The sequence below is a fragment of the Periplaneta americana genome, chromosome 16, assembly GCF_040183065.1.
Source record: "Periplaneta americana isolate PAMFEO1 chromosome 16, P.americana_PAMFEO1_priV1, whole genome shotgun sequence".
In the NCBI taxonomy this organism is placed as follows: domain Eukaryota; kingdom Metazoa; phylum Arthropoda; class Insecta; order Blattodea; family Blattidae; genus Periplaneta; species Periplaneta americana.
In genome coordinates, this window is record NC_091132.1 from 33,151,912 (window position 1) to 33,178,530 (window position 26,619).

The following is a 26,619-nucleotide window of genomic DNA, read 5'->3' on the forward strand; positions in this document are numbered from 1 at the left end:
ATGTAGAAAGGATGCCTCCACAACGTTATCCAAGTCAAGCTTTCCACTACCATCCTGAAGGACGAAGAGATTTTGGCTGGTCCAGAACTAGATGGAAAGACTCTGTTATCCTCGAAACAGGAATTTTTTTAACCATCCTTGAACCGGAAAAAGATAAAGATTTAAGTTTATTTTGTATAAGAAAAAAAAATGTGGAAAATAAGTTTTAGACATAAATTCAGTGCACAAACAAGTCAAATATAATCAATTTTACCTAGCCTTGCCCGTTAATGATCATATAATTAGCTTCACAATAAATTACTAATACTTTTTCTAAGTTTCCAACTATAGGTCTAACTCTACGTATTAGAAGGATATATATTGTATAAAATATCTAGAGAAAAAATACAGACTTTAAAAATAAAATTAAGTGAAAACAAAAATTTTGAGAAGCGGAAAAATAATTTTACAAACATATTTCACACAATTACATTTTTATTTCTAGCATCACATATTTAAGACACTTTCTCCATTCTTTTATTCAGGTCAATCAAGATATAGCTAGACGGTTCCTCAGAAAGTACAGCTTCTGAGCCCTTCTCGCACCCACACATGTGCACCTCAGGATTTGACAATGAAAGACTTCACTTCCGGCCTTACTGCAGCAGCCGAGATCCATGCACTCCGGTCCTGCAACAGCAACTTCTCCATTTACAGACGTCCACACTATTTCTATCCTGCTGTATTGCGTATAATAAGAATATCAGCTAATATATAGGTTGCTAGGTATGACGCATATGATCACTGCCATCGTGATCTAATACAGGCCGTAAGGCAGACCACGTGACTCGCTTAACAGCTGATCGCGAAAGGCGGTCTTTCAACCATATGAATTAGTTGCAGTGCATGAAGAATAACATATATTTCTCTGAAATGCAGTGTAATTGCGTCAGTAAAATTTTAAACAGTGATTGTGAGACACTTGAGACACAATTTACTTGCAATTTAAGGTATAATATTATTTTTGGTGTGAAAATTACGTTGTTGCAGGCAAAGTTCATATGTGTAATACCTGCCTTTATTTCGATTAAATATTGCGCCCTTATGTGGTTAAGTGAAATTTTGGTCTTATAAACAGTAGGCTAAATATGTGTAATAATATATACGTGAAAGTGAAACATTGACTGGCATGTAAAGTAAGTTGTGATTAGGCCTAAGTGCAGCGTTACCGATGTTACTCTTGTCTAATCCATTATTGTTAGTTTACCGTATTTGTCTTATTAAATTTAAATTATTGCGCCCTTTTTATTTTGTGAATAACCTACATTATACGAGTAAATAATACGACGTTTGATAATATACACAATTTGAACTAAAAACGAGATACATATAGTATATTACGAAAAATTATACCCTATAGTTTTCATTACTGTTACAGTATCTAGAATTGTAATTGGTTGAAATAAAGCATTCATGCTTCATTACGAAATTCTTGCACATTCATTTATGCACGTTTCAACAATTTTCAGTTGCATCGCACGCATATTTTAATGTGTTGAAGTTATAGGTTATGTTTATTCTATCAGTACTTGCCTTATTTCCATATTCGCAATTATGCATTATAATTAAGCATAACGCTACGTATAACTTATAAATGCAATTTGTCTACACTTCAATTGTATTTATTCGTTTCAGACGGTACTCCAGTCTGAAGTCTGATTAGTTTAATATGTTACTAGGTCTAAACTAGCGCTGAGGTAGTTCCCTTCGTATTCATACATCTTGCATTTACAAATTAGTTCGGTTCGTTCAGGATTTTAATATGTCTTGCTTATAGGATCAAATGCATCTCCACAAAAAATAAATTCAACTGTTTTCATTTCAGAAATTACCGGAACTATACCTCAGCTCTACTAAGTAATATAACGTATGTACATTTCATAGGGGGGACTGGTGAATTTTCTACCTATAAGTAAGGACGGTAACCGTGTTCTGAAGTTTATCCTAAAACTATATTCTTCTTTAGTAAATCTCAAAACAGTTTTCGTTCTCAACTTAAGCATAAAATGTTGACGCAGATAGGTTATGTTAACATGGTAAATTCTCTTCACATAAAAATAACACAGTTTTATTTATTATTCCTGCCACATTATGCAACACATAAATGGAACTTATGCACATATTACATTGAATAAAAATTTAATTGTATTATTTATTTGTTCCCTACTATACTGGGTTGTAATGAATTGTATTTATCTAACCTACCAGATTAACACACAACTGTACATACACTAATTTCATAGGAGGGACTGTGGTAAACTTTGTACCTACAAGTAAGGCAGGTAGATGTGCTAAATTAAAATCAGAATATAAATAATTCTTCTTTATTAAATCTAAAAATAACTTCCATTCCAAACTTAAAATGTTGATGCAACCAGGTTATGTTAACATGTAAAACTCCGTTCACATTAAAATAACACAGTTTTGTAATTATTTCAGCAACATATTATGCAATAAGAAGTGTGAAGGGGTCTTATACACACATTACACTAAATAAAATTGAGCGCCGACACGCTATAAAGTAATATATTTCACTCAGCTCCGTATAGGCAAATAGAAAAGCCCGACTCATCGAGTGACGTCACACAACCTGCAATACGGCCTGGTCTAGATCACGATGGCAGTGATATGATGCAATATCTCAGATGTGTTATAGTTATACGATGTGTACGAAGAGTGGTCTGCTTAATTGTATATTTTATGCGAAAACAGCTCTGACAAGATCACCAAGAAACATTTTATTTCCCTTTTATCTAATACTAAACAACTATGGATAACAAAAATATATTCTAAAGATCATTATCATTATTTATTTCGAGGGATCGGTTATATTGCCTGTTCTGGCTTCACATATCAGACTATCGTCTTCTGGGCCGTCCCACATATCGTCGCGCAGTCGGTCTGTAGCTGAAAAAAGTCATAGTCAGTGGCAGTCATTCTTTTGCCACTCTTATTAAGGTACTGTCGGTGACTCAGGAGAAGACGAGAGCGGACTGAAGAGGAAGGGATGTGAAGAGATAACGTACGACAACACGTCAATATTTGTAATGTAGTAAGCGGAAACATTAGGTCTCCTTCTGTTCAACTTAGCTTTAATTTCTGTACGCATTGTCACTCATGTTTCCTGCACGAGTAATAACCTGGCTACTGGGATGCTTATCTGAGCGATGTTTATAATAATCAACAGCGATAGTCAAGAAGGTCACATTCTTGCCCCTCGTGTTCTCCTGAGTAAAGGCCCATTCACAATGAAAATTAAACACAAGCGCAACATAAACGCAAGACCTTGGACCCATGTTATTTAATGAAAGCATTCACAATGAAATACGTAAGCACAAACGCTAACATAAACGCAAGAAAAGTTTGCAAACTCCAAACATTTGCGCTTGCATTTATGTTATTTTGAAACAAAACACGATCGCAGAGCTCTCTTTTTACTAACACCATCTGTTGGCTGTTTCTACAAACCGCATTTTTCATCAAATCCTGCTTCAGAACGTTCCAAATAAATAATTTTCTTTTGCTACGGAATGATTTGATGAAATATTAATTACTTTGTATCAAGAACAGCGTTGTCTTTATAAGAGACGTATTACAAAGGCAATGCAAATTGCATGAACATAAATTGTACAGATGAATGGTCACTTATGTAATTTGTTGCAATTTATATAGTTTCGTAATATATAGACGACTTTTCATCAGATAATCCAGTAGGCAGTGTCTACACATAACCTTTCCACGTTAATTCTAGGAGGCCGTGCTAAGTTCTAGCGTTAACGCTTACGTTTTCATTGTGAATGGTATCACGTCTTTATGTCTTGCGCTAACGTTGCGGTAACGTTTGCGTTTTCATTGTGAATGGACCTTAACGGACAGTAGGCCTACTTATCTACCCTTGAAAAAAAATTTGCAGTTTTTATACTAATTTTAAAATCTTTTTTTTTTTCCCCTGATTACTTCACACATAATTTAGGAAAACAAACCCCTCAAATATTTTTGGGAAGGCACGGGGGGGGGGGGGTAATTTTTAAAGCGAAAACTGAAATTTGTTCTAGGTCTTGGTGCACAGTTTTTATGTTAGAACAAAATTTATTTCACTGTCTTACTCCTAAAAGAACACAATAAGCTGTGAAAACAGTTTTCCCCTATCTTATGCCATTAAGGAAAAATGTCATTTTATTTTTTTTTTAATTTCAAACATAAAATAAAAATTTAAGGTCTTGGAGTTTTAAATTAACTTTCCTAAGCAGAGGACACTGTTTGTAGTTTTGCATTTAGCTACGTTAATCAGCTTCATTTTCGGTGCAAGAATGATGAAAATATCTCAATTCTAAATGAACTTTGTGTTAAAATTAGTGTTGTAAAATGCTGTAAAACTGAACATGGAGAAAATCATTTACACTTTTACACTTACCCCGGTTCATCTTAGCTAATTTAGCCACAAAGAATATTAATGAAACACTAAGGCCCAATTGTATAAAACTCCCTGACTAAAGATCAACTTTGATCGAAGATCGGAAAGTGAACCGAGTTCAGACACTTCTTCTATTGTATAAAACTTTTCTGCGATCAAATTACCTTGGTTCAAATGCAATCTAAGTTCACGTGAAAAGGATTTGGCACATCGCATAAACAGTTGAAGTATGTGATGCGCGGACCATGTTGTACAGGTTTGTTCAGTGTTGCCAATATAGCGACTTTAACTCTTTTTTCAACGACAATTTCTTTTAACTTTTATATTGCTTAAATAGGGATTTAGCGACCTTTTTAGCACCCCATAGTGACAAAATTTAATCTTTCTTTTTTAATAATGAGAAATCTAGCTACTTTCCAACTTTGCGTACATTCTGTTGGAGACATTGGTTTATTTTGTGCATTGTAAATAATGGCGGACAATAAGAAGATTGACCGTTCTCCAAACTGTTATCATGTTATGGTGTTTGATACTGCTAAACATAATAAAGCTTTATAAAACGACAATTTTCGTTTAGTAATACAGTTAATTGAAAATTTATGAATGTACCTATCATATCCATTAATAATTAATGGTTGTTATAAACATAATATAATTATAGGTTATGTTCTTTCATACTGCTGAACACGATAGAGCCTTATAAAATACAAGAACGTTTGTGTATTAAGGCAAGAAATTGAAAATATATATATATATATATATATATATATATATATATATATATATATAAATGTACCTACCATATCTATTAATATTAATAATAATAATAATAATAATAATAATAATGGATATTTTATTTGCACAATCTGTCACTCGTATATTTCAAACAGAAAAGAAATAACTGAACTTGGATCATCTAACTTAATCGGAGAAATTTCTTCAGTCAAAGTTGACTTTAATTTGAGACAAATTAATCTCAGATTAGACTTTATACAACACAAAATTCCAAGTTCAGCTAGAACAAGGATCAATTTAACCTCTGATCTAAGATTAAATGGTTTATACAATCAACCCTAGTAAATACAAAATTCTATATCATCCCTGATATTTAATGTGAATCACAGTCTTTATCCAGAGCATTATTTGCATTGGTAGCTTCTTGCTTTTGACCAATGGAGAAACAAAACAAACCAGTCGTGACTATGCCTAAGTACTTGGGCCTTGAATGAGTGATGCTGTTGTTGTAAAGATGAAAACAGACAGTCTCTTCTGGTGACAACTGAGGACACTTAATCTTGATTGGATCTAGGATATAACTTTCTCAGGAGCCATTGATTAGAGTGCGTAGCTGAAGAGATAGTGAGTGTTTGCTACAGTGCGTCCGAAATGAAGTAAATACTGCTACGCTTACGACATAGCTTACAATGGAGCTCAGCAGACGATTTGCAGAAGTACAGTACAGTTCACAATTATGTACGCTGTAAGTTAGATGACCGAATTTGATGTAGAAAGACTTTCAACATTCTGAATTACAATAAGAACCATAGTTAGACATTACGGCATCACAGTGTAAAACTTTAACAAAATATCTACGTAATAGTACTATTAAAAGAGAATATTCCGAAGCATAGCTGAAATATATAATTACAGTACAATGTGCAATTTATTCTTCTTCCTCCTATTTTTACCCTTACCATATTCTGAAAACAGTTCTTCATTAAGTCCTCCAAGTAGATTTTGAACAGAATAAGTGATAAAGGGCATCCTTGTCTTACTCCTCTCCCTATTTCACTTCCTTCAGACGCTTCTTTTCCTATCCTGACTTTGACTCGTTTCATATAAAGGTTACTGTTTTTCCAATCCACAACTAATTTCTCCAGGATTCCCATCAGTTTATTCCAATCCACTCTGTGAAAATAATGCTTTAACATATAATATTCAACAGAATCCTACTTTCCTATTACACCACGTTATTGCATTCTGATTGTAACTATAGCCTTGATTAATAGGTCAACATTTTAATCAAAATCCGAATTATTGGAATGTCTGCGAATAGAGGTTGTCACTGTTATGCTTTTATGCTATATTTTCACCGTGAATGAAAAACGAATATAAATATACACTCTCTTTGTGTATAAGAATGGACTCGTTCACATTGTTAACTTTGTCGAACATGACGTCAGCATTTCCATGGCAACGTCAATGTAATTTCCGTTCCAGCAAATTCTTTTTCTTTTAATTCATATAGCTCGAATATAGACAAGGGCCATATTCATAGACATTCTTAGCGCGGGCTTCAGGTGGATGATCAGCGAACTAACGTTTTTCGTATTCATAAACCAGCGTTAGCGATGTGATGATATGAATTCTGTAGGCTACAAGTAATCAATCAACAGCCGGGGCTAGTTTAGCACGCTCGTAGCGCGGGCTAGCGAAATGTCTATGCATAGCACCCAAGCTTACATCAAAATGGCTTCCTACCAATAAAATACTAAACCATGAGAGAAAGCAGAAGTTTGATTGTTCGAAATGACATTATGCTTGGACTTTTACAGAAGGGAACTTAAGCAAAAACAGGGGAGTGTTTTTTTCTCAGGTGGAAACCAAAACGGGGGAGGGGGGTTTATCTGAGTGTCGAAGAAGCGTGAATACTAACTGGCGCGCAAGCTGTACAAAATAGTGCATTCAACCACTTTCCTAACATCTTCGACGAAGACATTTTTTTAATGCCCTGTGTTTGTTCGTGAACGGGTTTTTTTAATGCTGTTGAAATTGAAGATCCAAAGATAATGATTGGCTATTCAAATCATAAGAATTGCCACTCCGTCCAAAAATGGTAAGACTTTGTTTACAAAAATCCCACCTCTAAGTAAATGGCTGAAATCATTTTTATACCTGATTTAAAGACATCATGAATTCAAATTCCTTTCTCTTTAAAATAAGTTCTCTACTTAAACAATTCATCACTTTCCATCCCCCAACCTTCTTTTCATTGCTTTTGTTACATGTATTTTTTTGCCTCATAAAGTCACTCCTCCATCCAACGAACCAGCTGAAGAAAGATTGAATATTTTACTCCCACCTTAGACTCATCACGATTTTGCTATAATATATTAAACTTAGGATCATCACGCCAATTCGAATGCACTTCAGTATATTTGCAGTTCATTTTTTCAGACTAATACCCACTTGGGACAAACAACCAGAGACCACGTTCAGAAATATTTTATAGATCCGTTAGTAAATCAAAACATATGTACTAACTTACTTACTTATCTGTCCATAGCATTGCAGAAACATCTGAAACAAATATATACATAGTAGTAACTAACGTATTAAAATAAAATAAATGATTTTAATACATAAATACTTTATTTTAATTATTTTAATACAGAAAATAACTAACATTTTGAAATGAAACTAAACGACAATATTTTTTTTTCATTATTATAATTTTTTTACTTGGTTATTTAACGACGCTGTATCAACTACGAGGTTATTTAGCGTCGATGAGATTGGTGATAGCGAGATGGTATTTGGCGAGAAGAGGCCAAGGATTCGCCATAGATTACCTGACATTTGCCCTACGGTTGGGGAAAACCTCGGAAAAACCCAACCATGTAACCAGCCCAAGCGGGAATCGAACCCGCGCCCGAACGCAACTCCGAATCGGCAGGCAAGCGCCTTAGCCGACAGAGCTACGCTGGTGGCTCTTCTTCTAAATTCCACACATACTATATGAGATGCACCACATTACGAACGAATCCGTTGTAAGCGGGGCTAGTTAAAGTGCTCCTATTTTCAGTTTTTAGTTACGCAACAACTAGATAATTGGCCACGTGACAGTAGAGACTCACCATCAATCCGAGAAACATGTTATAGCCTCCCTATACCTTTCGCTAATGATACAAACTTAGATCGTAAAGAGAACACTGGAATATAGTAGGTTAAGAAAATATCGTTACCTGTAATATATGCATGATAAGGAAGCCAAAAACAATTGTCTTATTATTATTCATTCTCGCCAGAAATTAATTTTGAAGCTCAACTTGACGCCAGTGGACCGCAGGACTCTAAGCAACAGAATGACTGGTGGTCTAAATATTAATTATTATCGTAGAAATAAACTTTGTTATTGCTTGCTTGTTATGGTAAGACATTTACATGAATTACGAGATTGAGTTACTACTTCAAAGCATTCAGAAATATGTGCTCGTTTAATAGTGAGTGCTTTTAGAATTACTTTAAAGTAAAAAACAGTTTCATAGATTATGAAGTTTCATTTTCAGCAAACATAGAAGCTTCGCAACACATACTGCAGAGGATCTTTGTAAAATAAATTGAATTTCTGATCTGTAAAGTATGGTTTTGTGCAACAATTTCGCCATATTCCTATTTCTACTCCCACTACTACCTTAATATTACTTCGCAAATAACAGTACTCTTTATCAGAGATATAAGTTATAAATCAGCTAATTTTTTTTCTCTTGCACGAAGGAGGGACTCAAAGGCTTACACTGCAGCCTGAAGCTTATTATGCTTACCATTTCTATTCTGTGAATGATTGGGTAGCCGAATGGCAGCGCTCTTATACAGGGACATCATTTTATTTTTACTTCAATTTTTATTGTACTGAGTTTTTTAATGTACTTCACTCCCACCCCTTCTACTGAAGTTCCAACCATAGAGAAAAAAGTTCCAATTGTCTTCCACACAGAACCAAGGCTGCATATAGTAAGCAGTACTGAGTTAGTGAGTATAGTACGTTCCAGAAATATGTTCGCGTTTTCCAGTGACGAAAACTTGCAATATTGAATCATATTTTCGCACAGGCACTGTCGTCCGTTTACCTACGTCGCATCCCGATTTTCCCCACCTGCTTCTGCTCGCTCCACTGTAAAGACTAGTAGCTGGGCTGTCTTAGCTCTTTTCTGAAAACATTAATTTCTGTCTGCGTAATATTATACAACTGTTTAAAATAACTTAAATAAAAGGGCCTCGTTAAGTAATTAACTGTCACATGATTTCCCCCCTTTCTACGATCCTGCGACAAAACCACTTGGACGGACAGTAGATAGCATGTCTGAGTAATTTTTATCTGTGCGGGTCGGGCAGAAGTGAAGATTGAATTTACAGTACGTAAGGTACTCTTTTATAGAGTATACAGAATTATTTCAACATGAGTTACTAAGTATGAAGGACGAAACTGGTAATTGGAATTAAATGCAATAGTCTATAGTGCGATAATATGCACAAAAGAACTGAAGCCTGTATCGAAATCAACGGCCACCACTTTAAAAAATGTGTTTAATATCCATATTATGATTATTTTTCATTTTAACTTCATTCTCTATATTGTACGCTAATGTGCTGTAGACAGTATAATATACACTGCATAATGAATACGTTCGCATGGATAATTCAGTTCGTGAGTAAAAACACTTATTGTTAATACTGTATTGTATCTTGATTAAACAAAACCTAATGAAAATTATCAAACTCAAAATTGCGATATTTCCTAGTTTACGTAAATGGATGAACTACTTTTCTTCCCTCCTATACCTAGTAGAGTGATTTGTTTGTATTTTACGCCAGTAGGCCTATCATCGAACTCCGTTCGTGGAAGGGGTAGAAACGGTGTTTTCTGTTTTAAACCGTTAATCCAAAGGTATAGCCAGGTTAGTATTAAAAATATTAGTAAAAATAAAATGATGTCCCTGTACAAGTACAGCACGGTAAACTTAATCCGTGCTTTTGTATGGATGATGATAGGCCTAATATCTGAATTAATGATGGCGAAATGAGTCCGAGGTCCAACGCCGAAAGTTACACAGCAATTCTGCTTCAATTGGTTGAGGGAAATATCCGGAAAAAAGCCCAACCAGGTAACTTGTCCCAACCAGGATTTGAACCCGGGCCCTCTCGTTTCAAGGAGAGACGCGCTAACCGTTACTCCGCAGCGTTGGACTAAGCCAACCAATACTATTTAATTATACAGAATGAACCTAAATTCGTGCACAAGTTATTCGCCATGCGATTCTCGTCCTCCTTATGAAAAGGGGAATTACGTTTAATATTTTATTAACATCCCAACATTTCTTTTCCCTTATTTATAAATAAAGAAAAGCATAATTAAAATTAAAAACCATAAATTCGCGGGAGGAAAAATTAACACTATGCAACATATTACGGCATTATTGTGTGCACAAAACGTTATGTGCACGCTTGTATGCGTATGTGTGAATATCCTTATGTGTGTTGTGCATATTTATGCGCTTAATTATATATTATAATATATCGAGGCCCAATCCAAAAGGGAAACAGCTCAAAATTTAAAGTTTTGAAAAATTTGCCTTTTACAGCTTTATCTTGTTTTGAAAAAAATCAAAGGATCGTTGAAATTACTCCAAATTCTATTAATGATATTTTATAAATATATACTATAAGTTTCAAGTTAGAGTGGCCCATCCAATTTTTTTTTTCTATTTATGATCAGATGCAACATTATTCTTTCTTCATCCACTCTTTATAGCACTGCTTCATTTATTATTGTGTAGGTCCATTTCAAACGCTCCAATCGTCTACATATCCACATTTCAAATGCTTATAGTCGTTTCTCTTCACTTCGTTTTTTTAGTAGGTTATTCTTACTACTCTTTATTAACATCTCAAGTTATTTAGCGTCTGAATGAGATGAAGGTGATAATGCCGATGAAATGAGTCCGGGGTCCAACACCGAAAGTTACCCAGCATTTGCTCATATTGGGTTGAGGGATAACCCCGGAAAAAACCTCAACCAGGTAACTTGCCGTGGTCGGGATTCGAACCTGGGCCACCTGGTTTCGCAGCCAGACGCGCTAGCCCAGTGACCGACATGTTCCGTGCTCTGTGACGTCATACCACGGAGCCGCCACGCTCTTTGCTCGGCAATCTCTGCATACTGAGCACAGCGAGGAGAGAAGGTTCAACTGAACAGTGGTGGTACGGCGCCTATGCACTGACAGAGCGCGATCCATTCGTCTGAGGTAGTATGGGAACAGAACAATTACAATACATTTTTACGAAAACAAAACTGTACATCCGTGATAAATCAATGTAACAAAATATTTTGGTTTGTAATCAAAGTTAATATACTTATAATAATATGAAATTCATAATACAGCCAGCTGCAGAAGCGTTCACATTATGTAAATGAGGCTTCGAAACTGCTATAAATATACAAATATAGAAATAAATAATTTAAGCAGTACTACAACACTTTGTCTACTCGGAAACTTGAAAACAGTTCAAGTGCTTTTAACAGACATTTTCCTACACAATATACAAATTGAACTATATAGGCCCTAACTTGGTGAGTAGTATGCAAAGCATATTTCAACTTTTGAAACACACCATCACTTTGTGTTACTATCGTGCCCAAGCTAAATGCTTTGTCGAGATCAAACTGTGTTATGGAGTATGGTGGAACGGCGAAGTATTTGATTTGTGGCAAGCTGTTTCTGCATGTAAAGAAATTCAATATACAATGCCATTATTCTGTATGCCACACAAATTATTATGACAAATATGGGGGAGAATATCGACAAGTACTAGTGCAGCAATTGAAAGATAAATTGTTAAGTGAAGCTAGGGAACACACTGTCAGTGAATCAATGGTAAGCTTAAGGCTTAAGATATAGGATTTCACTAGCCATTGCAAAGAACATGCGTTCTTTTAATGACGGGGAATTTGCCAAGAATGTTGCCATCATGACCGCAGAGTAGTTATTCCCTAGCAAAATACAGGAATGTGATTCCATCAATTGATCTCCAAGAACTGTCGTATCATTGCTGCACTGACGCCACTGCGCTGGTGCGTGTTAAGAGTAATACGACTCAACTGCTCGCTCTTCCAAGCTCTTGAGGCCTGACTGGCTCTTACGTCATAACTGCAGCATCTGCCGGCCACTGCGCTAGCCTTTTCTCCACAGGTGTGGACCATTTCATCGTAATGTCCATGTTTCTCCCTCATGCAATGTCACACTCCACACAAAGCACTTCTCTAGTTTCTTTCTTTTTCCAGAAGTCCGTAGAAGATGCTCCTTTTCCTATTTAAAGTTTTCTTTTCCATTGTTACCGTTCTTTTCACTTCCTGGCAGCAGCTCATGTTACTGCTTAAACTAGGCGCTACACATCCGTTAGAGATTGAGTAGACTCCAGGGCCATAGTGCGACAGAAAGGATTAGATCAATGGACAAATCCATGACCGCATAGGATATCGAAAACATGACCTTCTGGCTTGCACCGTTATGCAAGTAGTTTAACTTTATTGGTAAAGAGTAGGATTCGTTCGCCATGTGGTCGGTATGGCTTACAGACAGCACCAAACAACTCGAAAAAAAAATATGAGAATCGAACTAGGTCCTTTAAATTTGATCTTTCCTCTCCTTTTACCTTAATTTTTATAAATGGGGTATGTTAATTTTGTAAAACTATGCTTACACTCTAACACAGAGGGTTTGGAATTGAACGGGTTACATCAGCTTCTTATCTATGCGGATGACGTGAATATGTTAGGAGAAAATCCACAAACGATTAGGGAAAACGCGGAAATTCTAGTTGAAGCAAGTAAAGCGATAGGGTTGGAAGTAAATCCCGAAAAGACTAAGTATATGATTATGTCTCGTGACCAGAATACTGTACGAAATGGAACTATAAAAATTGGAGATTTATCCTTCGAAGAGGTGGAAAAATTCAAATATCTTGGAGCAACAGTAACAAATCTAAATGACACTCGGGAGGAAATTAAACGCAGAATAAATATGGGAAATGCCTGTTATTATTCGGTTGAGAAGCTTTTGTCATCTAGTCTTGTGTCAAAAAGTCTGAAAGTTAGAATTTATAAAACAGTTATATTACCGGTTGTTCTGTATGGTAGTGAAACTTGGACTCTCACTTTGAGAGAGGAACAGAGATTAAGGGTGTTTGAGAATAAGGTTCTTAGGAAAATATTTGGGGCTAAAAGGGATGAAGTTACAGGAGAATGGAGAAAGTTACACAACGCAGAGCTGCACGCATTGTATACTTCACTTGACATAATTAGGAACACAAAATCCAGACGTTTGAGATGGGCAGGACATGTAGCACGTATGGGCGAATCCAGAAATGCATATAGAGTGTTAGTTGGGAGGCTGGAGGAAAAATGGACCTTTGGGGATGCCGAGACGTAGATGGGAAGATAATATTAAAATGGATTTGAGGAAGGTAGGATATGATGGTAGAAACTGGATTAATGTTGCTCAGGATAGGGACCAATGGCGGGCTTATGTGAGGGCGGCAATGAACCTCCGGGTTCCTTAAAAGCCAGTAAGTAAGTATGCTTACACTCTGTTCCAATTTGTGACCTGTGCATATGCATAGATGAAAAACAAGATTTGAGCAAGGTCACATCGTGTCTGAAAACGAAAATACGAACAGAGGTGTGTGCAAATTTATCGAAAGCCGATTACGGGTTTTGTAAAGGCAGACGGGTATTCATTTAAAAAAAGACGAACTAAACAGATGGAAGTTACAGATCAATAATTATTGTTGAGGCATTTGAAGTTAACTCTTCAAAATAAAGGAATACATTTACAAGAGATCTCCGCAATAGAGTTGCAATTCGGAAACTGCATGTACAATAGTAATATACGTTACAAGAGCGGTATGTTGACGTTTTCATGGTCTAGGAAAATATTGAAAAAGCGAAACGTAGTTGAGCTTTTTTAATTTCCGAGAACATGAAAACAAACATACCGCTCGTGTATCGTACATTATTTTGTGCGAAGATCGTTTATTACATACCTGAAAGACGAATTTCTAATTAGTTGCAATGAAATCTCCATGTTGATTTCTGTTTAAAGACGGCAACTTCGGAAAACCAAAATATCTTTCTTCAACATTGTTGCTATAAAATGCCGTGATATACGTCTGTCTTTTTTTCCCCCGGTCTATAAATGCGAACTTAAAACAAACAGTAAGGTTATGTAATGATTTATTTTTCATTTTAGTATTTTAACAATATTATTTATATAACATATTGCAGTAATAACATCCGCATCTGGAATCTTGTTGATTTTTTCACGGCTTCCTTAATGTTACTTGTATCAGGAATGCAATAAGTTTCGTGGAGTAGTAGACTTTACTTAATTTTTGCAAATATTTAAAAACAATAATTAACATTGCAATTTAGGTGAAATTGCAATGGTAAGTTTCCAATTTATAATTATTACTATGTTAAACGTCTCTAAAAATAATATGTTAAAAGCCTAAAGCAGTAAAATGAATGTCGCGCTTAAGCGGTAAGAAGAGGGAAATTGTTACGTGTTTTACGTTGGGAATATTGAATGTGGTATTTCACACTTACCGCGTATTGGTTCTGTGCGGAAAGCAAGCAAATACGCACTATCTCGCACAAATCAATTTGTGTACATTTAAATGGGCTTGTAAATTGTATTTTATAATTTTTCTGAAACCATACTTGTATAATATATTTGAATAATCATGTTGCTGGAGCTAAGAATCGGTGCTATGATTTATTATTGGCGCATTTGTTATGTCGCGTTTCCATGGATTCTTCTAAATTGATAGTAAGCAGGAAGGACGAAACAAATTATTTTCCTACCGATATTTGAAGAAAGTTTCTTTTTGAATGATTGTGTTCCATAACAAGGAGATGAGGTGACAGACGATCCGTGTGACGTACGTAAGATGGAAATTAGGCAGTAGGAAGGTTAGTGGTTGCAAAGCGCGGCATACTTTGAAGAGACTAAAACAGTATGTATTAAAAAGTTACTAACATATGTTATAATATTATATTGCCATCGTCGTAGTCGTCGACATCATTATCATCATTATCACTATCACCCTCATCACCACAACATTACAAATGAAGTAAGTTCTACACGTTAAAACCTCTCACACTATTTGAGTCTGGACTTTCGGTATTAAACAATTTCCTTGCAATAAATTCATTGCCAGTCTTTGTGAATGTTGTATCAAATTAGCTTAGAAATATTGTGTTTTGAGATACTTTTAATTTTCTTGTAAATTAAATTATTTGTTCGACCAGTTCTGAGTAATGAGAGATTTTTCGAACTTCATTTCTGTTACATTGTGTTTTTAAGTAGGCCTAATTATTCATTTGTATCAGATCCTAACTTCGCGCCATAATTTGATATCAACAATAATAATTTTAGTTTCATTTTGGAGATGCCGATAAGCTCACTGTATTATAATTTCAATTTTTGTTTTCCACCTGTGCTTACCTTAATATTTGGATTTATATTAACGTTTTCGACACTCGGTGTGTGTCATCTTCAGGTATGGGGTCTATGTCATTGTGTGTTGTGAAGACCTAGCTTCTTAATTATGTTGTGGGTTGTTCACATGGGTTTTCAAAAGATAGAATTTAACAGAATCATAACAACCAACCACACACTGCTTATAGTAATTTTAGCTAAATTAAGAAATCATGAAAGGTCATACACAAGTGAACAACCCACAACATAATTATGAAGCTAGGTCTTCACAACACACAATGACATAGACCCCATATCTGAAGATGACACACACCGAGTGTCGAAAACGTTAATATAAATCCAAATATTAAGATAAGCACAGGTGGAAAACAAAAATTGAAATTATAATAATAATTTTGTTATGATATACTAGAATATTATCTGACTATTTCTGCTTTATTTTCAGTTTATTATAGTGCTAGTTGATATGATTCGACATTTCTTATTTCAATACCTTTTCTATGTAGTTTCGAAATATCTTACGCTGTTTGTTTAAAAAAACAGTATTTTTATCTAATTTCTAAAAATTCAGGATGATTATTAAAAAATTATATATGTTTTATATTTTATCATCCTGAAAACATTGTTAGTTGGTTCATTTATAATGCCGACTATTTGAGGATAAAGCCGTGGCTATCCAATCTTGATCTTTGAGTAATAGGCGTACATTACTTCAACTAACGTATTCGTCAGCAGGTGTCAGTACATAGAAAGGTTTCATAATGGACGTGTTCTCATTATTTTCTATTATATACCAATTTTTATAGTTAAAATATATGTTATAAAGTGTTAAGAATGGTATATTAGCAGGCGAGCATGGGACAATTCATATTTCTTCTTCTCTGGTTTTATTCCTTTTTTTGCATAAAGTTGTTTATAACGAAAGAAAAGTAATTTTGTTTTATAAACATTTTTGTAAGTAAATTCTTTACTAATTTTTATTTCTGTCCTGAGATAGCTATATCTTTACATAGAACCACAGTCTACTATATACAGTCGCGAAGCTCAATATGTAGTAAAAATGCAAACATGGGTAGTTGCCTACCACTAGGATCGCTACTATCGCCTCATCATCGCAGATCTCTCTCCTAGTAGACGACAAAATATGTTACACTTTCGTTGTCGTGTTCTTTTGGAAAAATTAACACCTTCCTTCCATTATTGAAATATTAAATGCATAAAGTTAATTCATTATTTTAATGAAGTATATTAAATTTCACCATAAACTCGAAGATATCTGCAAGAAATAGGTTAATATTATTTTTGTTTGTGCAAAACGAACTGAAATTGACTATAATCGCTTCACTCATTCAAGATTATAGCGATAATTAACTGTGAAACCATAAATATTAATTTTCATTTCCCTTTATAACAATAATAATGGAAATATGAATTAATGGAGTAACTTACGTGTACCGGTACTTGTAGTGTAGGCTTACGTAATTAACAAAGTGGGATGAGGTTAAGCAATAATAATCACACCAGAATTGGAAATAATACGTGATCAATAAATTTCACTGTAACAGACTTTTTCTACGTCTCTAGTAAAGTAACAAATAAAAATAACGACAAAATTAACAGCTATAATTAAAAAGATATCCTCTGAGAAAAAAAGTAGGCCTAAGCAATAATAATCCCACCAGAATTGAAAATAAACGTGATCAATAAATTTCATTAAAACAAACTTAATTTTTCTACGTCTCTAGTAAAATATTATTATTCCAATTATTATATTTTAGCCATTAACATTTTCATTACAACCAATAACGAACATTTCACAAACATCAATGTGAAATACGCAACGAGCTAGCACTCGATGGAAATACGCCATAGTCCAAAGTCGACCGTGGACAGTCTATTGTTTCTAGTTGCTAACCGCTTTGAGCGCTTTATCACGAGATTTGCAAAAAATCATCTCAAGTTTCGCGACTGTATATAGTAGACTGTGATAGAACTAAGTGTGGGCGGGGTCATCTGTCGACAGGTGCATAGATTCACTTTACTGCATATTATCATCAGAGTCTAATGTCATACAGTCACGAAGCTTGAGATGATTTTTTGCATTCCTCGCGATACAGCGCTCCAAGAGGTTAGCAACTGAGAATACTACGAACAATAGACTGTGCTATAGTAGCGATGCTAATGGCTAGCAACTAAAGTTCAACATCTGTCATTGGATGCATATTCCCTCGTATTGAGCTTCGTGACTGTATGTACTAGATTGTGATATTATCTTAACGAATAGAGTGTGGAACGAGGACAACAAGACGAATAGAGGGAGAACAAGGAAAATACAAGGAGTACAAAGGGAATAGAACGAGAACGAGGGGAATGCAAAGGGAACAAGGGGAATTCAATTCAAGGAGCAAAATATTAATTGAAGGAGTGTAAGGGGAATATGAGGAGAACATGGGGAATATGAAGAGAACAGGGGGATTTCAAAGAGTAGAAGGCGAATTTATTCAAGGAGTACAAAGGGAAACCAAGGAGAAAAAGAGGAATAGAAATAGAATAGGAGCTTACAAGGAGAACAAGGGGAACACAAAGAAAAAGGGAACTACAAGGAGAACAAAGTAAAATGGAGGATGCAAAGAAAAAAAGGAAAGACAAGAAGTACAAGGAGACTGCCAGAATAACAAGAGGAATACAAAAAGAAATAGTGGAAGAAAACAAGAAGAAAGAATGCAAAGGGAACAAAATGTGTCCAAGGAAATCAAGAAGAATACAACAATAACAAAGGAAACAATGAGTTTTAGGGGAAGACAAGAACAAGGGAAAAAATGAGAATAAAGCGAAGACAAGGAGATCAAGGGGAATTCAAGGCTAACGGGAGGAAGGCAATGAGAGTCACGGGAATAGAAAAAGTACAAGGGGATGACACGAAGATCAAGGGGGAAACAAGGAAAACAAGGGGAACATAAGTAGAACAAGTGAAGTAGAAGGAGAACAAGTGGAATAAAAAATAACAAGAGAAATACAAGAGAACAAGGGGAAAACAAGGAGAATAAATGAAATACAAGAGAACAAGGGGAATACAAGGATAACATTTTTATGTGATAGTCAATTCCCAAGTTGTCTCTCATAGTCATAACCAGTCTTAGGATCCGGGATACTTTAGCAACCAATGTACGCACAACTTGACTATAGAGTACCTTGAACATAGTAAACAGACATACTGTGAATGTAAACAACGACGTCAAAGTGCTTCGTTATATTCTACTATTAATAGCACAATCTAGTGACGGTGGAAAATGAAGTAGGATACATACCTCACAAGTTTTCATGTCCTTCGGCGATATTGAAGTCGTTAGCGTTACAATGAACAACCATGTGGTACATACTTGCAACTAGTTCGAAAAAACTGTTCACTATGAACTGAAAATGCACTGTGATGGCCTGAGTTCGTCTCGTAGAGAGAGACGGAAGAATACTGTACCTTAACCCGATTGTACTCTAACGCACAGGTAAACAAAACTCAACGCACCACCTCACTCCATTACTCCTTTGCACTGTTAACTTCACTTCATTCTTAAGTTGTCGCGGTTCCTAAGCTTGGTCATAACTAGTGAGGTTACACAAACGGAAATACCACTTGAATGAGTAGAATACTTGAAGAAAAATGCGAATACAAGGAATAAAGGACAATATGAGGAAAGAAAAGGGAACAAGGAAAATAAGGGGAACACTAGTACAACAAGGAGAAGAACAAAAAGAACAAAAATTAGAACAAAAGATAACAATTGAAATAGAAGAAGAACAAGGGGAAAAGGAGAACACGGGAATATGACGAGAACAAAGGGAATATAAGAAAAATAAGGTGGAGACAAGGATAATAAGAATGAGTTAATTATTTTGTTACACTTTAAAGTTCACACATTTAACAAATAAATATTAATAATTAAGTATGGGATAATCTGAAGACTTAAGTCTTGGTTCACTATGAAAACGGCGTGACATGTTGACAAATATTTTACGTAATTAATTATCAATCACTTGATTAATGAAAATTGTTGCATGTTATAGTCTATTCAATGTAACATCATCAATTAAATTTATGCTAATTTTCATGTAATGTTATCTCTTTCTGATAACCAAAAACTTAGAAAATTGATAACATTTATCATTGTATTATGGTGATTTAAAAAAAAACGTAATGGAAAAAATGATTATGCACTGTAATTCACCACAGAAGTCAGAGTAGCAGGGGGAGCAGAAGAAGGATGTCAATATGTCGGCAAAACACTCATCACACGCACATACGACAGATAATGTTTTATATTGTATGTAATTCTTTGTATAAAGTGTATGAATATCCCAATTCTAAACACTAGTCCCAATACTAATTAATACTATGCATTTAAAAAAGCAGTGCATTACCATAGCAATAATGATAAGTTATTGAAAGAGTTAACCTTAGTGTTTAATTTATTTTATTTTTTATTACACCTGAGAATTTTTAAGAATTGAGAGAGGCAAGTAACTCTTTTGTTACTGTCTTCTCTCCGTTAGCTTGTTAATTCTGGGATTAACTGAAGTGATAGCCAAACGGAGAGAGATAATTGCAGATGGTTCCTCTGTTTCGTTTTAAGCACAGTCATGGCAGAAAATGCAGTTTTATATAAATATGTAGAGGAAAAACAAAGAAGATATCTGATTGCTACTTCATGTAAATTTGAATAGAGACGATCTGGATCTGCGCTTTTCTAAGCAACTAGGAAAATTATTCTCCTAAGAATATTTCTACTATAAAATATTTATTCGTGAAAAATGCTTAGAAAATTATAATGGCAAATTCCAGGAGAATATCTCGCGGTCTAGTATAATTGATGTCAGGACCTGGCGGTTGAGAAACACTGCTTTAAAATATATAATTGAATCGGTATTTTTTTTTAATGCGTAGACTAAGTCACTTTCTTTTTTTACCATTTTCATGTTTCAAGCGTTTTAGAACCTGTGAGAGCAGACGTATCGTTTGATTGTAAAAGGGCGTCAAGTAATGTATCATTTGATTGTATCAATTTGTTTTAAACAGGCGGAAGTCAGTGCCATGCGCCGTTTTAAAAAATACAGTTGGCAATGCTGTTTGAGTGGGACTTTGTCACACAATAGAAAATACTACAGCAGAGGTCTCCAAAACGCGTATAGTCATTCGTGATCCCGATGCTGCCCGCCGAACACAGTGTGCTGTAAGGCTGTAGAAGTGGGGAGAGACTCGTACCTCAACAGATGGGAGCGATCAGTGAGGGATTGCGGCAACGATCTCCCTTATGTTTACAAATAATATCGAAAGGATAAGAAATAGCATACGCTTGTATATTATTTTGACATACTAGGAAGCTTCTACTTTTGAATGGGGAATATTCAATAATGGAATAATTCATCTCGCATTACATCTAGAAGACATTCTGTATGCACGATTTTACAAATGCTCATTCTGTAAAGTGCTTCATTGATTTTCCAATATTCCAAGTTAGAACATAGCCAGCAAGAAGCTTTTTTGTTTAAGAGTGAGGATACATGTGTGATTTGTGTTTGCATTTTCTTGTTTCAAATTAATCAAAATATTTGTATGTATTTCACCTAAAATGAAACGAAAACTGTAAGTATATCTTGCGAAACTGAGTGTAAACGTATCGTAATATACTTATTATTATGTATAATCAACAGTTATGTAGACGTCCCAAAATAAATTATTTTCACATGTTGAATTTTAACACACACTGAAGATTTTTCGAACAAATTAAACATTTTATATTCTTCCCACTAACACGAAAATAAATTTCTCTTCCCTTTCATCCTTGAATGTACTACGTCCATGATTAGAAGACATTGTGAAACGGTGGAACACGCCGACCAACACAATGATAATGGCAGTCCGCCACTGCTCTTCGTTTGCGCATAAACATTGAGTACAGTACAGGTGGAGATGGGTGAGGCGGAGCGCGCTCATTATGTACTGGCTTCAGTTCCGTTCAGGGGCTTACTCGCGAGTACGCTTTTGGAGACGTCTGTACTACAGTATTAAAGACAGAAAATTCTTCGTTAAAGAAGGTGTAGCATGTGATATCCTGAAATTTAGAAACTGGTGGAATCAGTATTACAAGAAGATGGCAGTTTTGAAGAAACTAAAACCAAACCAAGGAATGAAAAAATTAATTTTGCAATTAGTAGCCTTTCCAGTAGACTTAGTGTACTTCCACGGCAGAGTCGGCTACGTCAAAGGGTTCAATTACATGAACGCGTTCCAATGCCACACATTTTTCATGGCGATTCAATGAGGACCTGTCTCTCCATCAACAAGAAATGTCCCAATAATACAGACAAAGATGCAAAACTTGGTCAAGATGAACGTTACATCCCAAGTGAATACATGTCATTTCATGAAGAACTTTTCAGCTGGCCTGCAAATAGGAATTTTATTTATTTATTTATTTAAATTTAAATCTACAGAATAAAGAATATAATTACAAAACAAACAAGAGAAATAGAAATAAAATAATACAAGCAATATAAAAAGAAGATACAGTAGTATTAACAAAATTTGAGACCGAATGAGCAGCGCTCGTGCTCGGTCGCAGTTCAGATATAATATTAAAATAAAAAGAATAATAATAATAAAAATAAATAAGTAAAATAAAATAGGAACTAAAATATAATTACAGCGGCAATGGAATTATATAATATAATATTAACACTAGAGAAGAATAATATCGCACGTGAAAAGTAGGACTAATATATATTTCAAAATTATAGAATACAAATATAATATAGGTTGATTAATTCATACACATAGGCTATACATTTATTTAATCAAATTGAAGATATTAACACGTTTCTAATTTTCTTGTTATATGTTAGTGGGTTACATGTTAGAAGTTCTGGGTGTAATTTAGTTAAAGCATTGTACAACCGAGGGCCAAAATTAATGCTATGCTTTAGACCAGCAGATGTGAGACATTTAGGTTCTACTAATGTTGAATTAATATTTCGTCTTGTGTCATAATTGTGTGTCTGTAATACAAACTTATTACGATTTTTATGATAAAATTTTAATAGCGTATACTTATAAATTTGTTCAATATTAAATACATTAAATTCAGAATAAATTAATTTAGTTGGATAATCGAAAATTTTCTTCAAACAAATTTTAATTATTCATTTTTGTAGTAAATTTAACGGACTAAGATTAATTTTTGTACTTCCACCCCAAACAGTTATACCATATTGAATGATAGACCGAATAATTTAGTAGAACTCTAATGGGTAAGTAGCATCGAAGATTAACGAATTTATAAATTGTTTTACGAAGCCTCTTACAAAGATAAGTAATGTGATGAGGCCTTCTTAAATTCTGATCAATAATGATACCCAGATATTTGACATACGTGGCTTATTTCAATGGTGGACATTTACAACTTTTGGGATCTAAACAATTTTCACTGTGTATTATTAGTCTATATTCATCGCTAAATTTTAAATTTTGAACACTGGCAGCTGTTAACGAAAAAGGAACTAAAGTTGATTTAGATATATTTAAAGAAAGGAAGTTGGAATTAAGCCATTTTTTTTAACAATGTTAGCACCTATATTAGCATTTCTATATGCTTCCTGCCAAGAAAAACCACTGAAAATAACTACTGTATCATCCGTATATGAATATATAGATCCATTAAATTTTTCTAAATTTAATGTAACAGTGATTGAAAAAAAAAACTGTTTTCTCTTTCCATTTCCAATATCTTCTATTTTTCTTTTAATTATGAAATTATGAATGATTTTTGCGTTGTATGTGCTTTAATAATGTCATTTAATATCCATGTTACATTTTGTTTACCTGTGTCCTAAAAGAGATTTTCTTTGAAAAGGCGTATTTTCTCATTTTCAAATCTCTATAATTATTTAAGTGTCCATGTAAACCGTAGTTTCCTTAAACACTATCAAACCTAACCTAGACTATCAGCACACATTATCAGAATTACGTTTACCCATAGGGTTTTCCTTTAAAATGTTTATTTTTTTCAGTTTCCCACAAATTAGCTTTCCTTGACTTATGCCCTTTTAAAAAATACCGATTCAATTATTAAGCTCTAGAATGCATATATTGTAAGAATAATCACATTGTTGGAGCTGAGATACGATACCATGGTTTTGATTGTTTTGTGAGTTTGCGTTTCAATGGATTCATCAAAATTATAAATTAACATGAAGAATGACACAAATTAATTTCTCACCGAAGCATGAAGGAGAGTTCTTCGTCCATGACTGTTAATGCTACCTGACACAGAGATGAAGCGGTAAGACATTCCGAGAGTTACAAGATGCATATTCTGTAGAAAGAAGAGCAGCGATTAAAGAACAGGACGCTTTAAAGAATGTAAGAAAGTATGTATTGAAAAATGTTTTTTCATATTTAACTTATCTTGCAGTCATCATTATCATCAACATCAATGATCACAAAATAATTAAAAATGGAGTGGTTCTAGTTCTTAAGATAATTATGTTTCTCATAGTAGATGTTAGTCACACCATCAGAATCTAAGCTATCCAAGATAAATTAACGAGATTGGAAATTAATGTATTTCCATTGTTGGCGAGAGTTTTGTCAAATTATTTTAAGACTAACCGTACCCGTGCGCTCCGCTACACCTGTTAGAAATAAATGTAAAGTAATTACATAATTAAAATAGGACGTTTGATCCAGGAAACATTCGTGTTTGATAGAAGAATAAATTTATTTAAATAATTAAAATGCGGTCATTTTGGTCCAGAGAGCAATTATTTGGTGCAATGACAATTCCTTTAACATTTTTCTTATTTGTTATTACGTGCAACCATAGTTTAATGAAGATTGACATATCATTTAGTTTTAATATGTATATTTTATATTACTTGCAATATGTTTCAGAAGTTACTGTAATAACATTGTAGAATTATGTCCATCTAGAGAAACTACACTTCCCAATGGTGAAATAATAATTAAACAATTAATTAGCTTCCGATATTACTTCATACAAACACAGAAACATTCTCTTAGGCTATGTTTAATAGCTTTCGATTATTGTTGTCCAAGGCCCCTTATAGACGAAGTCATTTGTTTTTATTTCAGTACAGCGCCTTAGATGGCGTTGTTATTGTAATTTTAAAACTCATTTATCTCATTAAATATCAGTCCTATCAAAATTTTGTATGGAATAAAATTTTTTGGAAATTATTTTTGAAGAAACTTTTGTTATGTAATATTTTTCATGATAATCAATAATAACCGAGATATTTCGAGTTATTTAATTCAGGCCCCCCTTATAACCCCCTTTTAAATAATGTATTTTGAATGCCATATAGCCTAAAATCTAAGTTACAACGAACTTAATTTATATTTCAATTTTCATCGAAATCCGTTCAGTCATTATCGCGTGAAAAGGTAACAAACATACAGACAGACAGACATACAAACAAAAATTTCAAAAAAGCGATTTGCGGTTTCAGGATGGTTAATTATACATGTTAACACCAATTAGTTTTGGAAAATCGAAAATTATCAGAAAAATTTTGGCTACAGATTTATTATTAGTATAGATTCTTTTTAAATACTTTAATGTTTCTCCTGTACGAAGATTTATGGCTAAATTCTGAGCCATAATACAATTATTTTTAACTTCATCTGTGCTGCTTCTTGTTTTTCAGTGATTGTTCTTTATTATTCAAACATAACTGTAACAATTCTGTACGAGGAGTATAAATTTTTTTATGAGAATTTTGAATTTTATTTAGTTATTTTTGTTATTATTTTTCATCATTTTAAATTTATTTCTGTCATAGTTGGTAGAATTATTTTATTATTTTGTTAACTTTTCTACAACGATTAAAGTTTTTCTCTCAATAAATTCTAGTTTACAAGTTCAGGATTCTTATTTTATTACAGCCGCGTGTACTACAGCACGAATTATTGTTAAAGTTCAATTAACAAACAAAATTGACCGAAAATCGCTACACAGTGAGATTCCATAATCGAAATATATAGCTATTATATTCCAGTATATATATTTTTGTAATTAAGATATATTTTATCAAGTGTTAAAAAGTGTCTATTAGCGACCGTGTTTGTGTTTCATCTTTTCATTTATTTATAAAATGAACTTTTGTAGCAAACGAGAGAATTTGACTTCGCTTTATAAAATCTTTAAGAACTCAATTTGTTTGTTTCGATGTCCCAAAATCAACGACCTTATCAGTTCTTTAAATCGTATACTAATCCAATTGCAAAGTAGGTTGCCGTTGCTTTATTTGAAAGCATTAAGATTACTTGCTTCCTTATTTGTAATTTTATCCAGATTTGCATAGTCTTTAATTTCAGCAGCTTACATTATTTTATTATGTGGAAATTGTTGGCGCACCAATATCCGAATAGGTAAGTCATCGATTTTCCAAGCTGGAGATCCACGTCCAGATTCTGGAGGATTTAAGCGGAAATTGAGGACATCACGACGGAGCTTGAGGTAAGTGTTATTTTGGGTATACTACTTTGGGACACTCGTCTCTGCTGCTGTGATTTCAGCACTCTTGCAGTAATTATAATAATCTTTATGCTCGACCATAGCGAAATGTAGTAATTATACACCTGGTAGCAGTCCTTTAATGCATGTCATTAAAGTACACCTATTCATTAAAGTACAGGTGTTCAGCCAATGACAAGTCAGCTTACAGGTGATCAGCCAATGACAAGTCAGCTTCTTATCGTTATAAAACCGCAAGTATCGATTATTATCGGATATGCAATCGAAAGAGAATTAGCGAAACGTCACGGAGGCTGGAAATCCAATACTGTCGCAGAAGGTTATGTTCTGTTACTAT

The 26,619-nt window shown here is 34.2% G+C and overlaps 1 protein-coding gene across 2 annotated transcripts in view; it reads right to left on the reverse strand.

Moving 5' to 3' along the window:
- Window positions 1-456: 456 nt before the first annotated feature.
- The window catches only part of LOC138716334 (uncharacterized), a 50,810-nt gene continuing 24,647 nt past the window's right edge, over window positions 457-26,619 (reverse strand). Inside the window, exons 2-4 of one of the 2 annotated variants that reach the window (XM_069849303.1) lie at window positions 24,003-24,098; window positions 7,726-7,753; window positions 457-669 (exon numbers count right to left, since the gene is read on the reverse strand). In XM_069849303.1, coding sequence (XP_069705404.1) covers window positions 530-669; window positions 7,726-7,753; window positions 24,003-24,098 — 264 coding nt within the window. In that variant the 3' untranslated portion in view covers window positions 457-529. The remainder of the gene's footprint in view (window positions 670-7,725; window positions 7,754-24,002; window positions 24,099-26,619) is intronic. The other variant, XR_011336646.1, reaches the window with a different exon arrangement.